Below are 26893 nucleotides of genomic sequence, written 5' to 3'. Positions count from 1 at the left end.
CAGTTATTCCTTAAAATTTAATAAAATTAATTTTATAGTATAGTTTATTACTGCACTGTCTTCAGCTTCAAGGGAATGTTTTTACACCATCTGCAGTTCAGAAGATTTCATTAGCTGTTTAATTTTCATATTATACATGTCTTGTATAATTCTCTACTGCTGGTTCTGCTTAGATTATGATTTCCCTAACTTACTAACTAGTATCCTGTATCAGCCACAGAGCAGCTTCTCAAAAAACTCCTAAAGCTGAATCTCTACTGACATTTCAAGGTACTATGGTAGTAAACAGAAAATCCCTATACACATCCATAGATACAGCAAGGACAGAAATTCAATCTGCACCCCCCTCCTCCCCCAAGTGTAAATGTCTCAAACCAGCTTTGATTGTTACAATTGTTATGAGCAGATATAGGGCCATATCTCAATGAATTTTGCCTTTAATTCCTTGAGAGAACTCGACAGTGGAAACCTGTAGCAAAGTCCTGAAATATTGGTAACGTCTGCAGTGTTGGATGCAGAAACACACAGCTGTCATCACTAGCATTTTCTGAAAGCTACAGAACATGTCTAGTTCAACCCGAGAGGATTGTGTACGAGGCAATGCTGTGGGTTCATTCACAAGCCTTTCACCTTGGGAGTCCTGGATTTCAGTCCAGCCCAATTCATTACTAAACAAAACTATCTGCTGGAACCTGCTTCATAGGCCAGAGCAGAGGTGTTTGAGGCGCCTAAAAAAATTAAGTCTTATTTTCTCAAAATAACATATATTTACTTTTGGCCTTAAAATGTTGATAAACTAACTATTACTGTAAGCAAAAATTTTGGTTTCAGAATGTGACTTGGGAGAAAAAAAACAATGAGACAACCAAAAGTTGTGGGCTGGAGTGGGGTAAAAACACAAGCACAAGCAGAACCATAGCATTGGAGGGGTCTGAATGTGTGCAGGTAGCTATTGCATCAATACAAATCTGTGTGTGTGTGTGTGTGTGTGTGTGTGTGTGTGTGTGTGTGTGTGTGTGTGTGTGTGTGTGTGTACTTTTAGTTATATGTTTCAATGAATGTTCTAATCTTTGCATACTGTGCATTAGTAATGTTTGTATTTTATATTAGGTCAAATACAACCCCAAGTGCCTCTCAGGGCTGCAGGCATGGAAATGAATCAAGATTTAATTTTAAATTAAGATCCGTGGCTGGAAAAATGTGACATTTCCCTCAGCATGTTCCCCCACTCCGTCTCTGCTGAAGTGCAACTTCATTATTTCGAAGTGGGAGAAGCGAAAAGGTTAAAAGTATTATTAATCATGTCCCCTGCTGCCTGGAAAGGCAAGATGATTCGATTTGAAACAGGGCTCTGCAAAAAAACAGACTCTGTGTAAATCGTGTGGGACTTTGGCAATACCACAGGGGCTCTATAGACTGCAATGTGTCCTGAAAAACATACTGAAGAAATTAAAATAACCTGTACAGCAGGTAGATAATTATCCAGACTGAACAATCATGTTACAGTGAAATGGTTTCAAGGGGTGCCCACCAATAAGGGCTGGTCTGGAGCTTCAAAACAACATCCCAGCTCTGAAAACAACATGGTTCAGGGTCCAATAGAAACACTATGTCTCATAAACCATGGAGCATGGAGTCTTCACTGATCAGCCTGTTGTATAGCAGTGTACAAACGTATTAGAGGATCTCACGATTCATCATTTATAGCCCCGAAAAACTCTGGGTGTGAAAATGTGTGTCTCTGTTCCTTTTCTCTTACTATTTTAAATGAATTGCATGTGTGGGTTATTAAAGTAATCGACTAAATCAGAAAATCACTCATTTGTCTGCTTTTTTACATTTTTCTCAGATTTTCAGTTACAGTGGTTGGATTTCATATGCGCAACAAATCAAAACAACAGAAGCATACTCTATATGAGGCTTTACCTGAACAACTATTACCCTTATAAAATAGGCTGATGGTGTTGTGAAGATCATATCCATGTATTGTGCAGCATATCTCTAAATTGTGTCACTTTATTAAAACTTCACAGGTGTTCAGTAACTATGGTTCCCTTACTAGGCTGCATTACTTTAAAGTGCTTCTAGTTTAGTGGCAAATAATAAAAAGTTTTACTCATTCCAGAGTAAAATCAAAAATAGGAAAACACATCATTTCTGAAAGTTCCTTTATTACATTATTGTGGAGCTTAGTAGATTGAATAAGTCTTGCCTTATCATTACAGTCTCTTGAAAAACAGGGCCAGATATGACATATGAATTGTAAACATTAGACACGAAACAGGAATAACCAAACGCCGCGGCTCATTTCATAAAGAATATGAAACTGATGCTTGGTTTGTGTCAGACCTCATAAATCACAAACGGGATATCATGAGCCTGTGGTAACAGAAAAACTATATCTCACCAGCCTGATATAATGAAAAGGCTGCTGAGTCTTTTACAGAGCTGCTATTCATAAACTATACCTCCCTTAAAAAAAACTCCTGTTATTGTAGTTTTCTAAATCTTTGCAAAGCTGTTGCATGAAGAAGCAGTTCATAATTGTTCTGTGTCATTTCTTGGTACGTCTACACCTTAGAATCATTGGCTTGTCCTCTGCCTTCGCACTTCAATGGGCCGGTGTCTTCCAGCTCTACCACACCAACTCCATTAATCTTTGAAATGTGGCTGGGGCATTGCAGGGCTCAAAGTGCATTGCTTTATAGTATAGCAGCCTAAATGAGTGACACATGTGTAACCCCAGGTAAACCTCCAGCTCACAACATCCACTTCTGAGGTCAAGAGTGTAAACAAACCTGCCCTCCTGAATAGCATTCAAACATCTCATTGATCAATGGCATTAGGGCTCTAATCCAGTAATCAACACAAGCAAGCCCCTTAGCTTCTTGGCATTTCTTAAGCCAGTGCAGGAGTGTGGGTGTGCGCAATAGTGAGGAAGGGGGTGCCAGCATGTGGGAATGTGTGAATGCATGCTGTTCAGAAGCAACCTCAGGTTGGGTTGGCATCTTTAAGAATATATTACCATTTTTGTCAATCAACTTTGAATATAGAACCAGAAATCCAGACTGTATTAGTTAACTGGCTGGTAGTATTTCAGGAGGTCAAACCCTTATGAATTAAAAGTGTGTCTAACTGACTGGATAGGATGAAATAACGATGGTTAGGAACCCACTTTACTAGTTGTTATTACAGTATCATTTGGTTTCAAACATCCTTACTCACTTTGTTTGTATGGCACGGTCATCTCTCCAATACATCCACTTGGGAGATATAACGAATGGCTGAGTGTTTGTTCAAGTCGTACCCTCAAAAGCTACTGTTCAGTAACCTCAGGTGGACATTGTTGTTATAGCTTTAAAAAGACCTTCACAGTTTGGAATCACGTTGCACCCTTAAAAACTGTAACTCAAAAGGCCAACTGAAATCTGCCAGAAATAGACAAAAAATAAACCAACGCAATTTGTTGTGGTACACATTTGAATGCAACTGTTGTGAATTACAGTAGGTATTATTTCTAAATTAAAACATTGTGGATTTATAAAGCATTGCATTTCTATTCAGTTTTAGAAAGTTTCAGTGTGTATGTATTATGCCTATGTAAAAAGCCTGGTGCTTTGTGTATTCATATGTAATGAAAAACACCAGAAACTGGTAGAACTGTTATTACTTCATTGGTCACATTTTGATGAAACTTTTAGGGCATGTGATAGTCTTCATGAAGTTTCAGTGCAGGAATAAAGGGAGCAGCTAGCTGTGTTCAGCAGTCTAAAGCCAGCCAGGACTAACAAGAGAAAGCAACAGTTTTGTCAGTATAATGCAGAGCAAGTATGCACTATATAAAACAGCAGGACCCAGGGAAGAGAACCAGCCTAAGACATCCTACACTGATGTTAAAGTAACAGTATGAATACCATTGCAGCTCTCAGGCAGTCTCAATGAAATGTTAATCACACATGTGTTCATTGTAAGTCCAGAATAAATAAATGCATTGACTGATTGATCTGAGCCACTTCAAAAGCTCTGTTTTATTTCCATGTAATCTGATAGCATCAATGAGGGGAATCAAGAGCTGGCTTTTGGGTGTCTTTGCAATACCATCTCCATTAACCTTTTGAAATGTGTCGGGTCATTATTTACAGAGACCAAATAACATTAAGTTATATTAAAACACAACATAGCACATCACAAATGGCCAGTAGGTGCAACTGTTTTTTTTTTTTTGTCAATACCTACAAGTGCAACCAAATTTGGAAACGATTTCCTTCAAAAAAACCACCAGGATCCCATTGATCTTGAAGATAAATAGATATTTGTAATAAAGTGAATTCAGTTCCCATCCATCCACATTACCCATTAGAGCAGAAAGATTTCTGTTGTGTGGCAGTGCTTGAATCCTCGGGCCAGTTCAAAGCTCTATCACATCTGATGTCAAGATCTCAGCATATAGTCTCTCAATCACTTTTACCTCTGAATGACCATCTCATCCAGAACAGTATTTTCTGAAGGAGATATGTTCATTCAAAGAAGCCAAGCACACCCAGAACACTTCAGCAAGGTTAGACAGCAATGTGTTCTCTATGTATGTCAACACCACCACTTTGCATCTTCTTTCTAAAACTTGGATCACTTTTCCTCATACAATGGCACCCACAAGCACTTGGAATGAGAGCTTTGCTTGCAATAATGGCTGGTCAGGCACATAACAGGACTCTTGGATTTTGCTGGTCCTTATGAAATGTGGAGACCTGACTAGTCTTCTGCATTTTTATTAAATGTACCCAATATGTATAATTCTGCCAAATGTCTCTCTGTAATTTGTCCTTTCTCAGAACTACTACTGACTTCAGTAGGTCCCTGTATTCTTATGTAATTTCTGAAAATAGTTTTAAAGGAAGCTTGTGTAGCTGCTTTCTGAGTTACTTCTCCAAGACATCAACCAAGACCAGAGCTGATAACCTGATGTCCAGACAGACCTCATTTGGTGCTGCATAACTAAGTTTCATTCTTAATTATACTTATACTATACCACAAGAAGTGCCTGTCGATACAGAATAGTATGCGTTAGAATATATCGTCTCATAAGGATAGCATATGTCATAATTAAACCCAAAACCCTTGCGTAAAACTCACCAGCTCTACTAGCAATCTTATTACAGAGTATTCCAGTTCGTATTATTATTATTATTATTATTATTATTATTATTATTATTATTATTATGTGATAAAAAGAAGAATAATGGAAAACAAACCTTAGCGTTCAACATATAAACACAAATGCATGAATATATGTGTATACATACACACATATATACATATAAATATACATATGCAAATAGACACACAAACACATCTTAAAAGTAGTTTTCTTTTAGTGTTGTTTGTCAAAGTACAAGTCAATCCTGTTACATCAGAACTTTTATCAGGGAGTTGTATGCATGTACCGGATAAAACGATACCTTGCCTTTAGCAAAGATACTTGAATGGGTGTCTTGTCTAATTATGTTAATAGAGGTGAACAAAAGAAGTGACCATGTAGAGCGATCGAGTGTGTAATAAAGATGCACATTTACACAAGGTTGAGTAGCCTGAGGATCTGCTTGGTATTTCTTGATGACAGACATTTCCATAAAATATTTACACAAAACTTAGACGATCAAGGGTCTGTAAAAAGGAATCGCTCACTCCCTTTTACTAAGTCATAATGGCATTTACATTACAGTGCAGTCATTGGAGTATAATGAGCACTTTTTAAAACTGACTAAAGAAAATCCCATTCGTTGCAATGCTGATAACATAGCTACAGTGAAAGGTACAAACAGGAGCAGTCCTAGGGACAGAAAGCAAGAGGAATGCAGGGTGATTGAATGGGGTGTAAACAGATCAACTGATGTGAAAAAGAGCTGGACCATTGATCAAATGTTAAAACAATGTAGCAGGGAAACAGTTACCTTTTACTGGGCAATGCCTGCTGTGCAACTTTATTCAGAGAATCATAAAACACAGCTGTAATCACATAATTTCAAAGAGTGCAGTCTGTATTGTTAACACAGGGTCTGCAATATTGATATGGTCAGATATGACCCAAGTGTACAGAATAAAAACATGCATAATTCAAACTGAAATTTTATAACAGCAACAACAAAAACAAGAAAACAAAACAAGCGTATTTTCTTTGATCCCTTTCAGTTAATTTAAGTAATTTAAAAATATATATTTAAAAAAATGCTTAAATAAGATTAACTATCATACCCCCTTGTGTGCAATATTATTATTATTATTATGATCCATTACAGTACGTGAGTGTTGTAGCAATTATTAAGCAACAATCGTAGGAAAGCAGGTGGGTGCCCCTGCAGGTGGGTGCCCGTGCAAGTGGGTAACCATATATGTGGTACATATGCACATTTGATCACGCGCAGTTCTGCTCATCAAGTGTCTGGTTTGTTCCCTATGTCTAAATGTTTTACAGCTTCATGTAGTGAATATTTAAAAAGTAATTTTACAATCAAGGACACTAGTGCTCCTGGATTGTCTGTCAATAAAAACAATGACTCTCGTGTTTTATGTGTGGGATTACGTTTATAGTATTTTTATTTTATTATCATAGCCCCACAGTGCAATCACGTAGGTTACTGTTTAGCACAGCTATCCTACCGTCAAGTATTAAATGACAAGGAAACCCACAACGTACAGTAGCTTATGTTGTTTGTTTTGTTGTTGTTGTTGTTGTTGTTGTTGTTGTTGTTGTTGTACTACTACTACTACTACTACTAATAATAATAATAATAATAATAATAATAATATAATAATAATAATAATAATAATAAACTTGGAAAATGTTTTTAAATAAAAAACAGACTATATAGTATTCACTTTCTATTAGGTGAGAAGAGAAAACAATTACTTATGAAAGCTTGTGTGTAGGTAGGCTACTGTAAAATACTGTCGACCTTTTCATATTTTTCTTTGAAAAGTCCAAATAAATGTGACATTTAAACCAATCATTTTTCAAAACAAGTGAAAGTTCTTGTGAATTTGAAAATGTTTTATGTAGGGATCGAAGTTTTCGGGTTTTATTTTTGATCACATGACGTCCCTTTAAACTTATTTTGAGCCGATTTTGTTTGCTAAGTAGATTTGCAAAATAAAAACCGCAAAGTTCGAGCCCTAGTCTGAAGGTATGGTGCCTCTTCTGATTTCCATCCACCATGCCTTGTTGAAAATGGATTCATACTGCCCGTTACTGCGATAAGACTACAGGAATGTCATTCATTTTGAAGCAGTTTGTTTAAAACACGTGCTGTATTGTGCTGTACAGTTTAATCTTCTTGCATTTCATTACCGACTCTCTTTTGCTATCCACGAGGCGTGGTGCTGAAAGTGGCTTCTCTATAAAGTGTCTTGTGCGTACGTGTTGATAGTCTTGTCCTATAGACAGGGGAAGTCCCACTGAAATACAAATCAAATTTTAAAAATGAATCTCAAAACAGCTCACACAACACGAAATTTTAAGCGCTGGCTATCTTATATTCAAAATAATCCTATCCCATCAATTACCCTAAAAAGTGAAATCATCGATTTATCTTTTTCACACACTAAAATCCAATGCCATTTATATTGTTATTCCCTGTTTTATCTATACTATTTACATATACTGTCTATACAATCGAAAGACATTTGCTGATCAATAATAACATATCAGTGAATTATTGAATGAATGAGTGGCAAATAAATAATTTTAATAAAACTGAAGTAGTTGCTTAACATCTGTATATATTAATGCAACGTTTAACGGAATGCAATACATTCGAAATAACTTTATTTTGTGTAAAAACTTTTATAGTTTAAAAATCTATCTTGCTCACGGATTTTATTTTGTAATTTTGGGGAGAAATGTAAGATGTCCTAGCAAGTGAACCCACCCACTGCACAGCTTCGGGGAAATGCTAAGGAGTCAAATAACACTGAGGCATTAGAGACGAACGCGTCTCTTTGATCATTAGGATTGGGTGCCCTACCCTCGTCATAACCACGTACCTTTGGCAGCACGAGGGAGTAGCCTATAGTAACGTGATTCTCAACAGCGAGTTTTACTAACTGCGTTATATTAGAGGTGACATCAAATTCTATAAAAGGAGTGCGCTGATTGAAAGCCCCTAGTCTCGTCTCTTTGTCGCGAACAGTAGAGGTTGCAATGTTCGTAGCGTTTAGAGTGCAGATTTACTTCTTCCTGATCTGCCTGTCGGCTCTCAAGGGACAAAGCAGGTACATCGAGGTGAGAAAGTGCATTGTGATACTAATGCTGAACATGCATCCGTCCATCCCTGTACCCATTCCCCTTACCCTCCCATTCATCGAGTCAATCATTCATAGATCAACCACAAAACAAAGCATGGCTTGCGTTATATCTCTTTCCATCACCTGTGCATACCCAAGCCATCACTCACATTTCAGCATTGTTGTGTCTCTTAAAAAGTGTTATTTTATATTTGATCTTTATTTAACCAAGAGATCCCATAAAGAAACAAGTATAATGAAGGAATACACGATAATGCCTTTCTTGCAATGTGTTACACAACCAATTGGTTGGTTTTCACGTGTGTTCTAATGTTTTTTTTTTTTTTTTTTTTTTTGAACTATAAGTTCAATTATTTAACTCTTTTTACGTGTAACATTAAAGTACTTTTAATTTTAATTAGAAGGCAGTTTACTGTATTATGGGTTTTTAATAGATATGTTCTGGGTTCTTATTGTATTGTGGTATGCAATGCTTAAACATGCTTGACTATTGCTGTACATCCATTGAGATTGTGCAATTCCGCAAAACGTTTCATTAAGCGTCATTCTTTCAGGACAATTATATTACACAAGATGGGATGTTTTCTATTCTTAATTCGGAAATTAGGAGAGGATTATCTGAAGGACTTCTTTACCGTCGGCCACTCAGTAAGTAACTTGTAAATTATATATATATATATATATATATATATATATATATATATATATATATATATATATATATATATATATATATATTCTGTATGTCTTGCAAATGCTATTAATGATAGGAATTCTTATTACAGTATTGCTGTTTTGTCTTACTGTACGTGAAAAGAAAGTACTGCTGTGTAAGGATTATTATCATTATTATTAATTGTATTATTTAGTCATAAGACATTTTCAAAAGTATCTGCAGCATACAGTATTCTATATATCTGAATAACGTCAATATCACCCTTTTGAAATTGTAATGCAAATAAAGTTGTATCTGCTAGCACAATGAAGAACAATATATACCTGCATATGTTAACAACAATTAACAACATCGGAATCTGATTATATATACAGTATGGATAAAATGAGTAAACTCCACGACAGATTTGCATGAAGTGAAACGTACTACTTTAGTGTAAGGCGGTAAAGTTTAAGTTTACTCTTCGGAGGAACAATGTCCAAGACGAGATTTCTTCATTCAGTACTCTTTATTTCCTTGGGCACAGGTTTGTTCCCTTTGGTTGCAGGATTAGAATACAGAGCTCAAAGAAACGTGCTCCAAGCACTGCGCGGCAACGCTCTCTCCCCCAGTACAGACGCAACCTAACAGTAACGCTAGCAGTAGTGTAGCAGCGTCCTACGGGTCTTCTAATAAAGCTACAGTAGCATTTGCTACGCAATACAAAAAATAATTCCTTGCATTTATGCTGCATTCTGAATAAAATAAAACTTATCAAATAGCAACCTAAATATTCTATCTCTGTTTAATTTTAACAACTAATATCATTAATAAAATAATCAGAATAGTGCAAATATTGTAACCTGGCCAACACATTAGAACATGCATTCCAATATTCTACCAGTTTAGTGAGAGTTAACTGGTTCTCTTTAAGAGAATTTGTTTGCAAGGCTGGGTCACTTCATATAAATTGCTGGTTTCATAGACCTGATTAGCACCAGTCCTGGACTGCTTTACTTACATTAAAAGTGTTAAAACATGGCAGATGTGATTTCAGCCCTAGCTCTTCCCTTGGTTCTAACATTGCTTCACTCACTAAGGGCCTATTTTAATTCTGTCGCTCTTTAGCGCTGTATTAATCCTGCTTGTGTTTTCTACCAGAGCTGAATGTTGTATGCACTTAATAGCATGTAATGAACAATAACAAATACAGTGAAACAAACTCAAGGAAAATACAGTGAAATAAACTAAAAAAAAAAAAACAGTTGTAGAGATTTTAGGAGAGTGTTTTTTAGATCTCCACTGTTCAGTTTATTAAAATAGACTTTACTGTCTCACCAGTGCATAAAACTAGACCATTTTCCCAAATGTACGTTGAGACCCTTTACTGTGTTATTGTGAAATATATAATACCAGTCACCTAGCTGACTCAGGAAAAAGAACTTCTCTTAAGTTGCTTTATGGGATACACCTTTTACAATGGAGACATATGTAATGTATTTTCTTAGAGCTGCTGCATGTTCCCTAAGCATCTAGTTTCTCTTATAAATATTGGTAAGAGTCTTGGGAAGATCTGTAATTCTCACTGGAAAGAACAGTGCATCTGATTCCTCTGTTCTAGTGCAAAGTTTATGCTTGCTTTTAGTTAAGAAGAAAAAAAAATCTTGAAGCAATTAAAAGAGGCTGTTGTGTTGAAGTTACAGTCTGGAGTGTTACAGCGGGGCACTCATCATGTCCCTGCAAACTCCAATAAACCTTTGAACTCAAAATGTAAATTAATAAGAGGCATTGGTCAATACTGACCAGAACACAATTTTATATTAAGAGAAATATTGACATTTTCTTCACCAGTGCAATATTAATAATTTGCCACCAAGTGGCACTATGTCCTATATAGAAATTTCACTGGGAGTGGTTTTGCACATCCCCAGTAGTTACTTCTGTATGTACCTCTTAAACATTTACTGTTTTTCTCCCAGGATGTATAGACATGCTGACCATGGAAGGACAGTTTACATTCACAGCAGATCACCCACAGCTTCACTGTGCAGTGTTTTTCATCGGTGAACCGCAAGAGATCATCAGCATTGAGTACAGTTCTGTGAATATAGACTGTAATGGAGGTGACTTTATAAAGGTAAGTCACCCGCCTGCCATACATGAGCACTGAGCCCGTGAGCAATGCATAGAGGAAATGAAAAAGGATGTTAACAGAACTCTACACACATCGAAATTAATGGTTATGCAACAACTGAACTCAAATACAATTAGGAACAACTCAGCCCCCATTTAAGTGCAAGTTTGATGCTATTAGGTCTCGTAATTGTAACTTAGCTCTTTTGTACAAGTGGGATGTTTTATTACTATTATTTTTAAGCCTGAAATAAGAATTTGTAATATATATATAATAGTAAAGTACAGTACTAGTGAACATTCATAAAAGTATGCATTTTCGATAATTGTTAAACTTGTTATTGGCAAAGAGAATACTAATAAGCTCCAGTAATAAACATCGTCATGGCAAACATTCTTTAATGTGCAATACAATACTTTCCTATAAAAGCAGTTCAGTATATAATTCCAAAGGTGGAGTTCCTTCTAAATAAAAGCCATTTCACTGCAGCCCAACCCTGTTTGTTTGGTTAACTTGGTGTTAAATTGTGTTTCCTGCTTGTAGGCATTTGATGGCTGGATAATGAAAGGGGAAAAATTCCCCAGTTCCTTGGACCACCCACTACCGACCTATGAGCGATACATAGACTACTGTGAAGCAGGCAGCCTCAGGCGGGCAGTCAGGTCCTCTCAGAATGTGGCCATGCTCTTCTTCAGGATTCACACACCAGGAAGTGGATTCACCATCACAATTAAGAAAATCAGCAACCCCTTCCGTAAGTGCAGCAGAAAAGAACCAATCATTAGGAAATACAATCATGCATTGAACTGCATTTTAAAGTCAGCTCCCTGCATCACCCCATTCATTTCATTCAAATACAGATTGTCTACCCCTGATGTGGCATGCATGGTGTCTAAAAGAACAGTACTTTGTATCTATCCTGTTCAGAATATAGTACAACATGAACATGAACAACATTTGAAATTAACAAAATAAAAATCATATACAATGCTATATGATTGTAAAATGAACATACATTTCCACAACGGTTAGGCTATACGGATCACCTAAAAAATTATAACATTTTGCATGAGGTTAAATTGATCTAAATCCCCAATTCAGCCTGGAAAATATCCTATGTATTTGATTTAGTCTTCATTTTAAAACGTCAGTTTAGCACAAATCCCAATTGACATGATCCATTTAAAGACATTTTAACATGGTCTGATAATCGTGATTTACTCAAGGTTTTTGTGTTTTTCTTTTTTCATTATCTTTGCAATATTAGAACTGGCACAACATGCCTGAGGTACAGGTATATAAAAGAGGAATAATTAATTGGTGATTACAATAGTTTTCTGATGATGAGACTGATCACAGCTATATCACAACATTTACAACAATAACCACAAAGTACTAAAATGTTCTTTTACAAGTAATTACACTGCATAGTAAGTTTGTAATACCCTCTGTTGGAGAACATGAAAAATGAAGAATTAACGATATATAAGATGCAAGTATTTACAGCTTTGCCCACTCTGTAGTTTTGCAGAAAAAGTGGCAGAGAAGGTAAAAGAAACTGATAAGCGCCAGATTGCACCAAATAAGTGCTGATGACAGATATCAGCCAAACCCACTAGTCTGTGTATAAAACAACAGCGGCAGTTTAGCAGCTCAAGAAACCACAATCACCCAGTGCTGGAGGAATCGATACACCCAAGACAGCATAGTTTAACCCTAACCCTAACCACGATCACCCAGTGCTGGAGGAATCGATACACCCAAGACAGCATAGTTTAACCCTAACCCTAACCACGATCACCCAGTGCTGGAGGAATCGATACACCCAAGACAGCATATTTTAGGTATAGTGTGAGAACACAAAAGAACAAAAGAACAAGTACAAAACATAAACACAATCAAGCCAGAACCAGCTTACTTTCTGCAATAGTAACCTTTAGATCACTTTAGCACACAACACGTCATTGTCTCTGCACATGAGACCCTCCGCAGGTGTAGCCCACAGGGTGTTGTCCTGTGGTGATTGGACCTACAAAGGAACAGGGAAGAGAAGACACTGGGTGCAAATGGGTATTAAAGAGTTTGTTTCTGTATGCATTTTTGAATCTGCTTGCTCTGTACTGGGAAAATGATTCCCTGCATATATTGAATAAACCAAACTAATATCTGGTGAAAAGGACTCTGTGCATTTCTTTGTATCTAGATCACATCAAGAAACAACTACTCCCTACTTCGTGATCATCTTCACCTGCTGTGATGCGTGACTCAACTTGTTTGCCTCTCCACACTCTTGTCTTCCAATAGCATGCAATGTCATCTCCCAGACCCCAGAGGGAAGGTTCACTATGATGATCCCTCATCAGCACAGAAACTGCAGCTTTTCCATCATTTACCCAGTGGAGATCAAAATAACTGAACTGACTCTGGGGCATTTCAACGACCTGCAAGTAAAGGTGAGAATCCACCACCGTGAGGGCAGACCAAGCAACACATACTTCAGAGGCATCCTTTTACAAGTCTACATTTCCTCCAGCACTTACTTCAGATGCATCCTTTTACAAGACTATATACCCTCACATGTTTAAATCTATTTTTTTCTGGTGACTAAAATTCTTTATAAAAAAGACAAATGCAGAAATATGTATATCTAGCCCCGATGTTTAGGGTTCTGGTGAACCTAAATCTCTGGAGCTCAATCAATGCCTCACATGCATACAACACTTGGAGAGAGTTGCTGTGTAGGTTGGTTCAGGATAACAAATCCAATCAGTATGAGTATTAAATTAGGGGTGTGCAGGATTCAAATACAGTTGTATAAAAAAATAATTTTTTTTACCCATTCTGAATAAACCCTGCAAGCCATCAATTGCACTTCTTTAAAAATAAATTGTGTCCCAATACTTTCCCTGTGCTTGTTGCAGGGTAATTTAGCATGAGATGTCTCAAAAAAAGGAATGTCACAAATGACCAATCCGAGCTGAGTTATCTGGCTTTTAAAAGCCATTGTCTTGTTGATGGCGTTGTGTTTGGGCTTGTTTTAGAAGCCAATCACAGGCTGTGGGAGAGCAGGGGATTTTGTGGAGCTATTGGGAGGCAGTGGTGTCGACCCCTCCAAGATGTTTCCTGTGGCTGACCTCTGCTATTCATTTAACGGACCAGGTGAGTTCTCTGTTCTGACCTCTGCTATTCATTTAACGGACCAGGTGAGTTTTCTGTTTTGATCTCTGCATTAATTTAATGGACCAGATGAGAGTTCTGTTCCTCTCATTTCACTGAATAATGTAACTCACATTGAAGGAGATTAAACATTTATCCTGAGTATCATTTATATCCTATCCACACTACCTAAATCATGAACGATGGACGTGTGTTTAAAGCATGTGATTGGCATTCACTTTCAGTAACGTTTTCATAACAAGAAGTTTGTGCATTGTTTAGGTAGTGTAAATCACTTTTTCTAGGAAATGATGAAACTAATCAAATATGGAATATTATGTATATGGGCTGAATCAACACATCATGATTAATATTACTTCACATTTAGCATGTTTACCACACCAACTTATAATTCTAGATACTATATTGATGATGTTGATACCTGTGAATGACTGTGCTCAAGTTAGAGTTCAATATCTTATAAACATCTTGGGATTATTACTTCTTTGTTAAGGATTAATTTTCCATACCTTTATAAAAGTTTGCCACAGTAAAAGCATAGGAAAGTGTAATAAAGTAAAGCATAGGTAAGCACTGTAAAGCCGAAAGAGGTAGGGTCAAGCATATTAAAAAACATTGTAAACTATTGTACATGCATAGCATACCCATATGAAAAAAAACATTCAATACTATGGTACACTTTTATAAGGGTAGCTATTTGTTTAAAATAATTTTTAAAATAAATGCCATTACATCTGTTTTCATTCATAAGCTCTTCAACTGAAATGAATTAATAATTCCCGCTTAATTGTGAATTTAGAAAAAGTTGGGAGTTACAAAAAACAAACAATGTATACTTTAATAATGAATGATGTTTCCCTCATGGTGCCCGGTGCCCTAAAAGTGTGTATATTGTGTCTTTAGCTGAAGTGAAGATCGGGTGTGACAACACGGTTGTGAGGATGGTGTCCAGTGGCAGATTTGTGAACCGTGTTGTGTTTGAATACCGGCTGCTTGAACGTCCTGAGCTAGAAAAACAAAAAGGGAACAGCGTTGAAGACTTCTGTTACACCACTGACTGAGACACTGGCCCTGCCCAGCTGCAGTGATGGACACAAATCCACCACCTACCTTTAATGACTGATGAGACCAGTAAGATCTCTCTCGATTACGCATCGTGCTGCAGTCCGATAGACCACTGAAAAGACGCTTTAAGCAGAATAGTTTTTGTTGTTTTTTTTTTTCAGATCATTTTCATATTTTGGATATCATATCTTTTAAGGTTAAATAATGTTTTGTATTTGTTATTTTGTGTTATTATTTTGAAAACTGTATTTTTATTTATCGCTATGTATATCATATAATTGACAGCTAAAGCTCAATAAAATAATACATGCTTGTGTTTGTGTGCATATATAATATACAATATCATCCTTTCTTTATTTCCATGCTACATAAAATGCCAAATAAATAGTTTCAATAAACTACCAGAAACATACAATAAGATGACTAGTATGAAAGGATATTCAGCATATTTTACTATAAAACCTGTTTTGAAACCAAACTTTAAAAAAACACTCCACCGCCTGGATAACTTCATTGATTGTCCAGTATACTGGATGCAGTGCTACAAGGGGTTAAACCTGTAAAAATGTACTTAAACTAATCATATTGAATTTTACTGGTGTGACTTAGTTTTTAGTAATTATAAAATTCTGGTATTTTGATAGTATGATATCAGACATCCCAAAAATACCATTAAATGTATTATTTGTTTGTTTATTTGTTTAGTTTACCACTGAATATTTATTTGTATCAAACTTGTTTTTAATAAAACTGAATTGCATGACAAACATGTTTTGAAGTTCATCTGTGCAATGTGTGTCCTTCAGTTAAGAATAAACTACATGAAGAAGACCTCTTTTTATGTAAGTTGCAAAGGCTAGGCACCTACATTAAAAATGTGAGGGTGAAATGATTCAGAACCAGTTCACCAATCTAATAACCTCAAGTGTTGTACAAGCCTTTCCTGGCATCTAGATCCTGTTAAAGGTGTTATAAAGATGAGAAGCATGACAGACACTATGGTTAGCATCTGTTGTATTATACTGTCCATGCCTGGTGTTCTATAGCACTACACTGTCCCTGTCATACCCTCCATCAAAATAGATTGCAATAGCATGCAGTAGAGCTTTCAATCTGCTGCTTTCCTAAAAGCATTCAAAATGCTTTGAACAAAACCCAAGCGTCAGAGCTACATGGAAGTGCAACAGTAAATAATTGTGTTGGAAAGCAATGCTTCAAAGTAACCTGCAGCTACGGAGCCCCTTCAGTGTGGAGAGGTTCAGTAAGAATGACAGCTCAAGGCAGTCCTGCACCTGTTCCATCAGATTTTTGAAGTGTCTTGGTATTACAGAGCTCAAACCTTGTTTGTCAAGGCTTGTAATTGTACTTTTTCATTTAATACATGAGAAATTGACTTTCTTTTATAAAGCGGTGGTTCATTAAATTCAGATCACCACTTATTTTATACATGGACTAAATTCAAATGAGAAGCACTTTCATGTGGTTGCATGTGGCAAAGTGGTTAGCAGTGTGCAGGTGCAGGTGAATAATGAACAGACAGACAATTAGAGTCCAGGTGCAATGTTGTTTAATGGTTTTTAAATCCAATGTCCTGATAGCAAAACAACAGTAAATAATAACAATAGTAATGAAGCAATACAGCGGCGTGTATTGCTTATTTGTAATCCACGGGTTGGCACCGAATTTATAACAGTCCAGTTTTTAGTTCACCCACATGTAACATATACACAAACACCAGTCCACAGTGCGTGCTCCAGAGATTGTGGTGAATACAGTTTTTTAGTGACTAAACAAAGTTTAGTACTGGCCTTTGGCGACAGCTCCGGATCTTGTTAGCCATCCAAATAATTACACACAGTATAACAAATGATTAATGATAATCTTTGGTGAGGTGATTAGAGTGGGTCTAGGTCTCGAGTAGCTCTATACATACATAAATAGCATCGTAACACTGGGATCCTCGTAATGCTGAGTTTTACAACAGTTCTGCATTTCAAGCATTCACAATGCTGAGCAAACACTGAGACACTTTTTCAGGAACATTGACTTGAAACCTGGTTCCAGGAGACCAGGAGACCTAATTTGAGGTAACTTTGTTGTATCAAACCCCAAAGCGCGCGGCCACTGTCGAATTTGCCACTCAAGCTTTTTGCATTAAACAGACTGCACCAGCAAATGTTGGGGTACATGCATGTGAAGTGGTTGGATTCTGTTTGTATAAGCATAGCCCTGTGAGCTACTGTAGAGTCAGAGAAATCTGTTGTATTTTTTTTAATGTCTCAGTCTTAAAATTCTAGGTGATACAAAACCTTTGGTCACAGCTGTATCTATATTACGATACTCTTAATAACAAATAAATGTTTATAACAACCATAACTGGATGGCAGACTCAGATATGTATAATCATTAAGCACACAGCAGAGTCAGCACAACATTTCCCCCACACTGTACACCCTCTATAGCTGATAATCAAAACCTCTCTTGATATGAAGTGTAGTTCATCCTGGAGAGCAAATTGTCAAGCCCTTCGCTTCCTGCTTTGCAAACATCCTCACCCACAGCCTCTACATAATAACAAGTAAGAAATGTTCAAGTAGGACTGTTGAAGTCAAACTCAATCCACTGTCTAATGTGTGTTTACCTTGATTCCACGTGTTCCCGTGGGTTTACACAAATCAAAGTGGTTAACTTAACTAAACGGATGCAGGGACTGTTATTTCTCATCACTCTACAGCGAACCCTGCCAGCCACGTGCCCAGTGAGCTCAGAGTAGACACCTTCAGAGTCCAGCAGCTTGCTGACACCCACTCTCGAGTTCCTGGATATAAAGGGAGCTGGCTTGGTCATGAGATTAGAGGACGGCTACTGAACCTTTTGTTCTCCTGAGCTGTGTTGGGGAGTTGCTGCGGTGAAGAGAAAAAACACCTTTACATTCCAAATTGGGGAGAAAATCAGGGGTAAAATAATTGGGCACGCTAAATAAAATTAAAAAAGCTACAGGTCTTACCACTGTCATCACTTTAAGAACACATTGTAAACTAATTTGACTCCTGTAATTATTCCAATCTAAAGTGAAAGGTCAATTACTGTTTATGACTGCTATCTAACCAGTTTTATGTTTTATGGCAGATGAGCACACAGCATGAATAGAAATGACCCCAGAGAGGATGAAATACAGCACTGACATTTTAACAGTTTAACTTTAACAAATATTTAGCACAAATCCAGTGTAAAATCAAATCCAGATCCTAAATAGCACACTTTTTGCCTCTGTTTTCGATAAGAATTTGTAACCTTAAGGTTACATGCATTGACAGGAGTCCTTTTAAGTTCACATCATACAGCTCTTTGCATAAATTTAAAAAGATAAAATGCCTTATGATTTATAGCTTGTCATTAAACATCTCAAGTTGTCCTATTCAAAAATGTAACAAAATTACAGCTTTCACGAGCATGAGTAATGCAATAATGTCTCTAGAAGAGTGATGATAAAAAGTCATTCAGATGCTGCGCACCTTATATTTTACACAGTATTAATTAAAATGAACCAAAATAGTGGCTGAAATTGTTTATTTAAATTTTCTAGCACTTTTATCCACCAAATAATACCTCATCATTCAAATATGATTTCACAGCTGTCTTGGTACAGTACCTTGTCAAAGAGGCCTATTAAAAGTGTTTCCATGAGTCACCCAATCACCTCACCTGTGTCATCCATCTCTCCTAACCGAGGTTGTGTGAAGAGGAACAGCAGTGCTGTAATTAGGGACATACTCTCTGCCAGGGCCACTAACAATCAAAATTTGCAAAAGCCATGTTTCTCTGTGCCACACACCATTTGCAAAGGCCCCTAGGCTCACTGTGCACCTGAATGTACATCATCACCATGGCAACACCACTACCATGAAGTCATGAAGGTGCAAAAGTAACTAACAACTCCACAGAAATAAGGTTCTGTCTGTAATATCTTATAGAGCAAATGCTGATGAAGTCACTTGCAGCAGCTCCTTCACTCCCGAGAGGAAGCATATCAGGAATATGGATGTGCCGGCCCCTCTGTATATATACGCATGTCACACTTACTATACATGTGAAGAACAATTCACCCACATGTGATGAAAACTACTGTGGGCATTCCTGGAAGGAATCTAAATCTAGATCATAATGATGTGTTTTTATATAAAGTCTGGTGTCTTATAAGATGGGCTTGTGGAGGCTAATGTCTATCTTTAAAACCTCTTGCCTGAAACATTGCAAGGACATTTGTTATCGCAAGCTAATCCACATATTGTGAATTCTTCTTGTGACATAAAATCGTTTAAGTATATTGTTTGTGTGCAGAGGAAAAAATTAAATTCTCATTACACAGGAGTCCTTGATTAGCACTAATCCCAATACTACCCAATACCCAATACTACCTTAGATAAGGCAGTCCAAGACTAATGTTAATCGAGGTCTGTGAAACCAGCCTCTTGTTTTAAAAGCTGCTCTGTACTTTAATCCAGGGAGAGGGAATCTCCAGATCGATCAGCCACAATATCTTATTGCGCAGCAGGACTGTGTGATGGTCATAGGAATCACAAAGAGAGATTCTCTCTCCCTGAGTTAAAGCACAGAGCAGCTTTAAAAAAGAGGCCTTGTCCATTGTGTTCCATTTCAAACTGATACACACTGTCATTGTATTCACTGACAAAGTAAAACTCATTAGCATCATTTACACACAGCTCCTCAGCCAGACGCTTTACTTTCAACTTATCATCTCAGAAATAAATATCTGGAGATTCTGTTAGAAGCAATGCCAAGCAATGAGTTTACTCCAGATAGTGCTGACAATTTGAATCAGGTTCAAACTAAGTAGGCTTGACCATTCATTGTGACTGGTTCAAAGAGCACAAGACATACTGCTATATCGCTTGAGACAGTCATGCGATCTCAATCCAGATCTGTCCTCTAAATCACTGCAGGAAGAGATTTTAAAGTTGTCAGAATGTTAACAATGAGAAGTAAAATTACAGTTAAGTTATTTATCAGTTGTAGCAACACATGGGGATGTATAATGTTCTATTTTTAGTAACCCCACTTCTTACTCTTTAACTAAAGTTAGTGTAAGGCAGTGAGGTTTCTATTCATTGCATGCCTGTCCTCCCTCGTAATCCCTATTCATAAAAAATAAATAAGTGAAGATATCATGGGATAACATATTATTGATCATTTAGCTTCTGTTTTCTGATGTCAGAGATACAAATAGGTCATCATTACACCTACATGGGTAATGTCATAACACTTCAATAGAGTCATTGTACAGGGATGCAATTTATTATTATTGTGCACCTAGTTTATATTACACAAATGCTAAATATAGTCATTTTGCATCTACCAACATGTGTCACAATGGCAAAATGAATATACTGTACAGATAAAAAATCTGTATGACTTACTGTATCTTGCACATCCACATAATATTCAAAAATAATTCATAAGAAAAATGAAAATAACTGTTTTATTATGAGTGGGTGGCATCTAATCTGTTCAGCCCTACTGTTCAGAACTGGTAAACAATGGGGTAGTATATGTGTATGTGTGTGTGTGTGTGTGTTTGTGTATGTATATATATATATATATATATATATATATATATATATATATATATATATATATATATATATATATATATATGGAATTTCGGTCTTGACTCCACCAAACAACAGTCACAGCCATATTGTTCTAATTGAGAAAGTTTGGGACTGTAGTGAATCTTCCAATGAGTCTCTCTTCAAGAGCAAGGCATAAAATCGTCCAGGAAGTCACAAAGAACCCTAGAACAACAACAAAGAACCCTAGAACAACACCTCAGAATCTGCAGGACTCTCTCGCCTTGGCTAAGGTCAGTTTTCATGACACCACCATCAGAAACATACTGGGCAAAAATGGGATTCATGGAAGAGTAGCAAGGTAGAAACCACTGCTCACTACGAAGAACATGAATGCTCGTCTCAAGTTTGCCAAAAAGCACCTGGATGATCCTCAAGAGTTCTGGAACAATGTTCTATGGACAAATGAGTCAAAAGTGGAACTTTTTGGCCAACATGGGCCCTGTTATGTCTGGCGAAAACCAAACACTGCATTCAACAGTAAGAACCTCATACCAACGGTCAAGCATGGTGGTGGTAGTGTCATGATTGGGGGATGCTCTGCTGCATCAGGACTTGCCATCAGTGATGGAACCATGAATTCTGCTCTGTATCAGAGAATTCTACAGGAGAATGTCAGGCCATCTGTCCATCAGCTGAAGCTGAAATGCAGCTGGGTCATGCAGCAAGACAATGATCCTAAACACACAAGCAAGTCTATATCAGAATGGATAAAGAACAAGAAATTTAAAGTTTTGGAATGGCCTAGTCAAAATCCAGACCTAAACCCCATTGAGATGTTGTGGCAGGTCCTGAAATGAGCAGTTTATGCTCGAAAACCCACAAATGTCATTGAGTTGAAGCAGTTCTGCATGAAGGAGTGGGTCAAAATTCATCCACAGTGCTGTGAGAGACTGATCAATAACTACAGGAAGCGTTTGGTTGCAGTTATTGCTGCTAAAGGTGGTGTAACAAGTTATTGAGTCTACGGGGCGATTACTTTTTCATACTGGGGCATTAGGTGTTGCATAACTTTCTTTAACAAATAAATTAAATAAGTATCAAAATTTTGTGTTATTTTTTCACTCAGGGTCCCTTTTATCTAATATTAGATTTTGTTTGAAGATCTGATAACATTCAGTGTCAAAAATATGTTGTCAATTGATAAAAAATTTTGATCGGTTAATTTATGAATAGATTAATCTGTGCATATTTTTTATAAAGATAACAATACTATAGCAGCTGTCCGGCATAGTAATACTAAAAAAATCAATAGAATCTAAAAATAAAAAATAAGCCCTATGGGAATTTGATGTTTTTAAAAGCATTTCTATTATTATTATTATTTTAGTAAATGTTACACATTTAAACAGAACAATCATTCTTTTGGGCCCCTGTCAGTCACATACCTGAAAGACAGCTGAGCTAACATTGTTTGTTTAATCTACCATTATAGCTACGTACTTCCTGTACTTCTGCATCTAGCAGCACCTGGGGAGTCCTGCGGGTCAGGTTCCGAAAGCAAAAAAACATTTTTAAACTTTTTCCTCCTCCGCAAAAGCAAACCTTTTGCTACAAAAGACTTTTCTTAGAATTGTTTGTTTTCAATAATTTTTTAGAAATTATACCATTGGGGTATGTAAACTTTTGACTACAACTGTATATTTTCACGAGAGAGAGAGAGAGAGAGAGAGAGAGAGAGAGAGAGAGAGAGAGAGAGAGAGAGAGAGAGAGAGAGAGAGAGAGAGAGAGAGAGGTTTAATTTAATACAAAATACCATCCAAATCATCTTATACATCAATTCAACAATCTAGAATCACATGTGTGTATCAAGTATGACAGATTTATCACTGGAGAATCACATGTGTATTAAGTACGAAAGATGTATCACTCTGAAATCTACAAGTCAAGGTATGGTAGCCATTAGGCCATAGGTCAAAAAGATATGTACCATTAGATTTTGACTGAGAAGTTTCCATAAGTATGAAAATATGAAGTTAGCATCTGAAAAGGTTGAGGATATTTTAGCAGATGTAGCGGTAATGGAGGGTTTACAAAACAGAGAAACAGAGTTAAATCCATGCTGTATAAAACATACTTCAAATATCTTAAGAAGAGACATGTGCATTATATGACACAGCATCATTTATAGTTGAAAAGAGAGAATGGTTATATTGTAGATTTTAACAGCGGTACCACTAATATTTACTTATGGCTTTCAACAAAAAAATACCCTCTTTGTATTTCTGCTTTATAAAGTGTTTTTCCATATAAATTCAAGTATGTGTAGTATTTTACAAATAGCCAGTAGACCTTTATATTTTTAATAGTTCCATGTTTGAAGTTGTTCCTTTCTGTAATTCAGCATTTGTATTTGGTTTCTTTGTACTTTGTTGTCGTCCCCCCCAATTACATTTCAAAATATCTCAAGCAATTAGCCACAGATATGAACTGCTACTGTGAGCGTCTGACTGCAGATGTCCTTGCCCTCTAGAGTTTATATTCATCTCCTTGTTTGCTCTTATCTTCCATCTCTCACTAAACCCAAGGGTCTGAGAAAGCCATGAGAATAAAGAGACACCTTGTTTAAATTCAGTATCTTACCGCTGGTAATATATGTTCACCTTTACCCAAAGTAAATACAGAACAGCATGAAACTTCACATCAAAGTCACATGAACATGTTTCTGCCTGTGTGTACTGCTGATATGAACAATGGCTGGACTATCCATCATGTTTTTTAACAGGGCACGTTGTAAATTAGTGTTACCTAGCAAGTATTTGGACACCATCATCAAACATGTGGACCCACTAAATAGTAAGGTATGCTCTTTGTTGAAAGGGGGCCTGTGGCACAGTGTGCAGGTGCCGGTGATCAAAGAACAGACAGACAATTGTAATCCAGGTGCAAAAGGTTTCTTTTATTTTATTCCTTATGTCCAGTGCCTGACGGCAAAACAAACAGTAAATAATAATGCTGGCAAGTAATACAGTGGCGTGTATTACTTACATTTATAATCCTGAAATAATAGTCCCGTTATTGTATCCCCACATTAAACACAAAACACATACACAAGTCATTTTAGTGTGTGAATTAGTGATTGTGGTACAATACAGTTTACAGTGATACAAGTGAAAGTGTTGATTTGTCTGGTGGTTTATAAACACAGACAATTACTAACAGACACAAACATACAAAGCACTCACGAATATTCTTAAAACACGGGTTTATTTCAGCACTGGTTACTCTCATGGTCCTTCAGGTTCAAGTTCACAAACCAAGCGAAGGAGGTGATTACGATTGTCTGCCCCTCTTATATGCAGTCAAGCATTACCTCTTGGTAACAAATGCAGCTGCCTTTACAAACTACGGCTGCTACATTGTTTCCCTTCCAGGTTGATACGTTCTTGCAACAGAGTCTCGTCTTTTTCCAGACTGACCGACTTCCTGACCTGGGGAAAGAACCGTCAGGCCAGCCCGTCAAAAAAACTCTGTCCTCGCTTAGTACCTGCACAGGTCGGGAGGGAGATTTACAACCAAGGTTCACTGTATTTCTATCACAGGGCCGTTTCAACTGCGTTCACATGAGGTTACTTTCATTATATGTATTTACATACTGTACATGCAACATACATGTATATTTATTTGGGGGTACATTTGATCAACACATTGAGAGCTTGCAATATCAAACAATATGCAGAAGAGGGTCCCCGAGTGGCTCACACAGTTAAAGTGCTGTCCTGGGGAGCGCAGGGTGAGTCACACAGCTTGGACGGCACCAGTTTGCGTCCAGGCTGCGCAAACAAGCAAAATTTTGCTGTGGACTCCGAAGGGGGCATTGCATTGGCTCTGATGCTCCCTGGGGTGGGGATTGGAAACCGGCAGGAACTCCTTCTCCTCATCAAGCAACAGCGAACCCTACTGGCCAGACACCAAGCACATTCACAGTGGATAAAAAGCAGGGCTGATCTCTGTTCTCCAGGATTGGTATCTCTGGATTGCTTGGCGTAAAAGCTATTCTGGCTGTAGGCTTGTGAGATCGAAGGAAGTTCACACACCCTCAGAATGTCTGTGCTGTGTGGGGACTTGCTGTGGTGACATAACTGGACATTTCAAATTGGGGGAATAAATAAATAAATAAATAATTGGCCACTAAAATTAAAAATGTTTTTAAAATATGCAGAAGAACCTTACAGAGGAGCAGTAAACAAGCACTGCATATACTGCTGTATACATCCTTAATGTGCAGATGTGTGCTGTTGGTGGCTTATTCTGCCACTGCAGACAGATGGTCTCTAAGGTTAACAGCAATAATCAAACCTTTCGTTTAAATCCACAGTTGATATCTGTTTAAAATGCATTGATGATGAAATATTTTGATTTGTGTCAACACCTAGGACAAGCACCTGTGTAACTAAAACTAATCCACAACAACAGGCTATATTAGAAGGAGGTAATTCAATGCAATCTTGCCCTGTGCTTACAGTTGAGCTATTGTTAACAAATCTTAAGGGGAAGCACAGCACAGGGATGCTTCTCAATGAACCCAGATAACGGCAATAGTCTCTTTTTCAATGACTTGTTTTTTCATTCAGAAGATAACAGCCTGCTCGACTGCATCTAGAAGCCAATAGAAACCAAAGTTAACACTAATCTATCAGACAATGGTGCTCAGTTACGATATAGATCCTTTACAGATAACAAAGCCAGAATCAAACAGACACGTGTCTGGCAGTACATTAGTGAAAGAGTTTTCAGGAGGGAGATGTTGAGTATGATGCTCTGATACCACAGCTGGCTAATGGCACTGTATCTATCAGAACGATTTCCCGAGAGGTGTCAAAGACGAAAAGGAAATGGCATGCTAACTTAATAGTTGCATCTTGAGATACGGTTAAATCCTCTCTCAAGCATGTCTGTCCCCAGCCAGAACGAGACATGGTGGCACAGGGGTCATATAGGGTTTATTTTGTATTGTTTTTATTGAAGGAGCTTTTTGCAACATCTTACTATTTCAGTTGCTGTTAATAACAGCAGTGGCTATGGTTGACCAAAAGCATATTACATGAAGTAATAAACCCATAACTAGTCCACACCGGGAGTTGGAGCCGGTATTTCATTGTGTTGCTGAGGCTCCCTGGCTAGTCTGTAAGATCTTTCTTAAAGTGTTTAACGCCCAGGGCATGTAGATTATTTAATTTGAACCTTAATGTACCAAGGTTATGAAAAACTCCCATCTTTAACCTGTTCAATACTACAGTAAATGAGCACTATAATGTTAACACTGTCTGAGAGCCTGGCTTTGAAATTAATTCTTAAAACCAAACAGTTCATTGGACGCTACAGCATTTTAGCTGATGACAGACTCTGTATTTTGTGTACTTTTACTATTGCTTTAAAGGCTAAAAGGGCTACTTTAACAAAGAAAGATTCAATGTATCTTCAGACAGTTGACCCAGCAGTGAATCTAGCGAGCATTTCAATTCTTTACACCATAATTCTATATTCATCCTGAGAGAAAACAAAACAAAAGCACGTATACATGTCATTACCTGAGGTCATATTTCCATATGGAAATATGGCTCTGGTAATACAATAATTATTGAAATTTACTGGGTTGTATCATCAAATAATCAGTGACTCCTGTAGAATGCTGATGATCTCTGGATTTTATTGGGGGCCACAATACAATACATTTTGATATTTTTGAAACTGTTCAGTACAAAAAAATGCATCATCCTTTTTTATACCACTTATTTTTGTCACTGCTTTTTAAAGTAAGAATTTAAATTATTTTTTATTGTTTGAATGTACAAAATATAAAGGGGTATTTTATCATCTTATCTTTTACTATTTCTCGAAATTGTTTTGTAGATTTTTTATTTTTTTTTCTGTAAAGCACTTTGAGGCGATTTATCACAAAAGGCGCTT

General features: G+C 37.0%; 1 protein-coding gene across 1 annotated transcript; it reads left to right on the top strand.

Annotated features, from left to right (window-relative positions):
* The first annotated feature begins 8148 nt into the window (after positions 1-8148).
* Positions 8149-15495, top strand: LOC121328668 (corticotropin-releasing factor-binding protein-like). Its single transcript, XM_041273589.1, has 7 exons — positions 8149-8278; positions 8856-8949; positions 10936-11093; positions 11634-11844; positions 13395-13543; positions 14132-14249; positions 15171-15495. Exons 1-7 carry the CDS (start codon positions 8198-8200, stop codon positions 15326-15328), a joined length of 969 nt encoding a protein of 322 aa, XP_041129523.1. The 5' UTR covers positions 8149-8197; the 3' UTR covers positions 15329-15495.
* The last annotated feature ends 11398 nt before the right edge of the window (positions 15496-26893 follow it).

Source organism: Polyodon spathula, chromosome 2, assembly GCF_017654505.1.
Source record: "Polyodon spathula isolate WHYD16114869_AA chromosome 2, ASM1765450v1, whole genome shotgun sequence".
Classification (NCBI taxonomy): domain Eukaryota; kingdom Metazoa; phylum Chordata; class Actinopteri; order Acipenseriformes; family Polyodontidae; genus Polyodon; species Polyodon spathula.
The sequence above is the reverse complement of the archived record's forward strand: the minus strand, read 5'-3'. Positions and strand labels throughout refer to the sequence as shown.

Bases quoted from the DNA above. Each gene is read 5' to 3' on its own strand.
- LOC121328668 (XM_041273589.1), top strand. From the start codon at position 8,198: ATGTTCGTAGCGTTTAGAGTGCAGATTTACTTCTTCCTGATCTGCCTG. The intron at 8,950-10,935 runs GTAAGTAACTTG...TTTTTCTCCCAG, and splicing joins TCTTTACCGTCGGCCACTCA to GATGTATAGACATGCTGACC. The intron at 13,544-14,131 runs GTGAGAATCCAC...GGCTTGTTTTAG, and splicing joins TCAACGACCTGCAAGTAAAG to AAGCCAATCACAGGCTGTGG.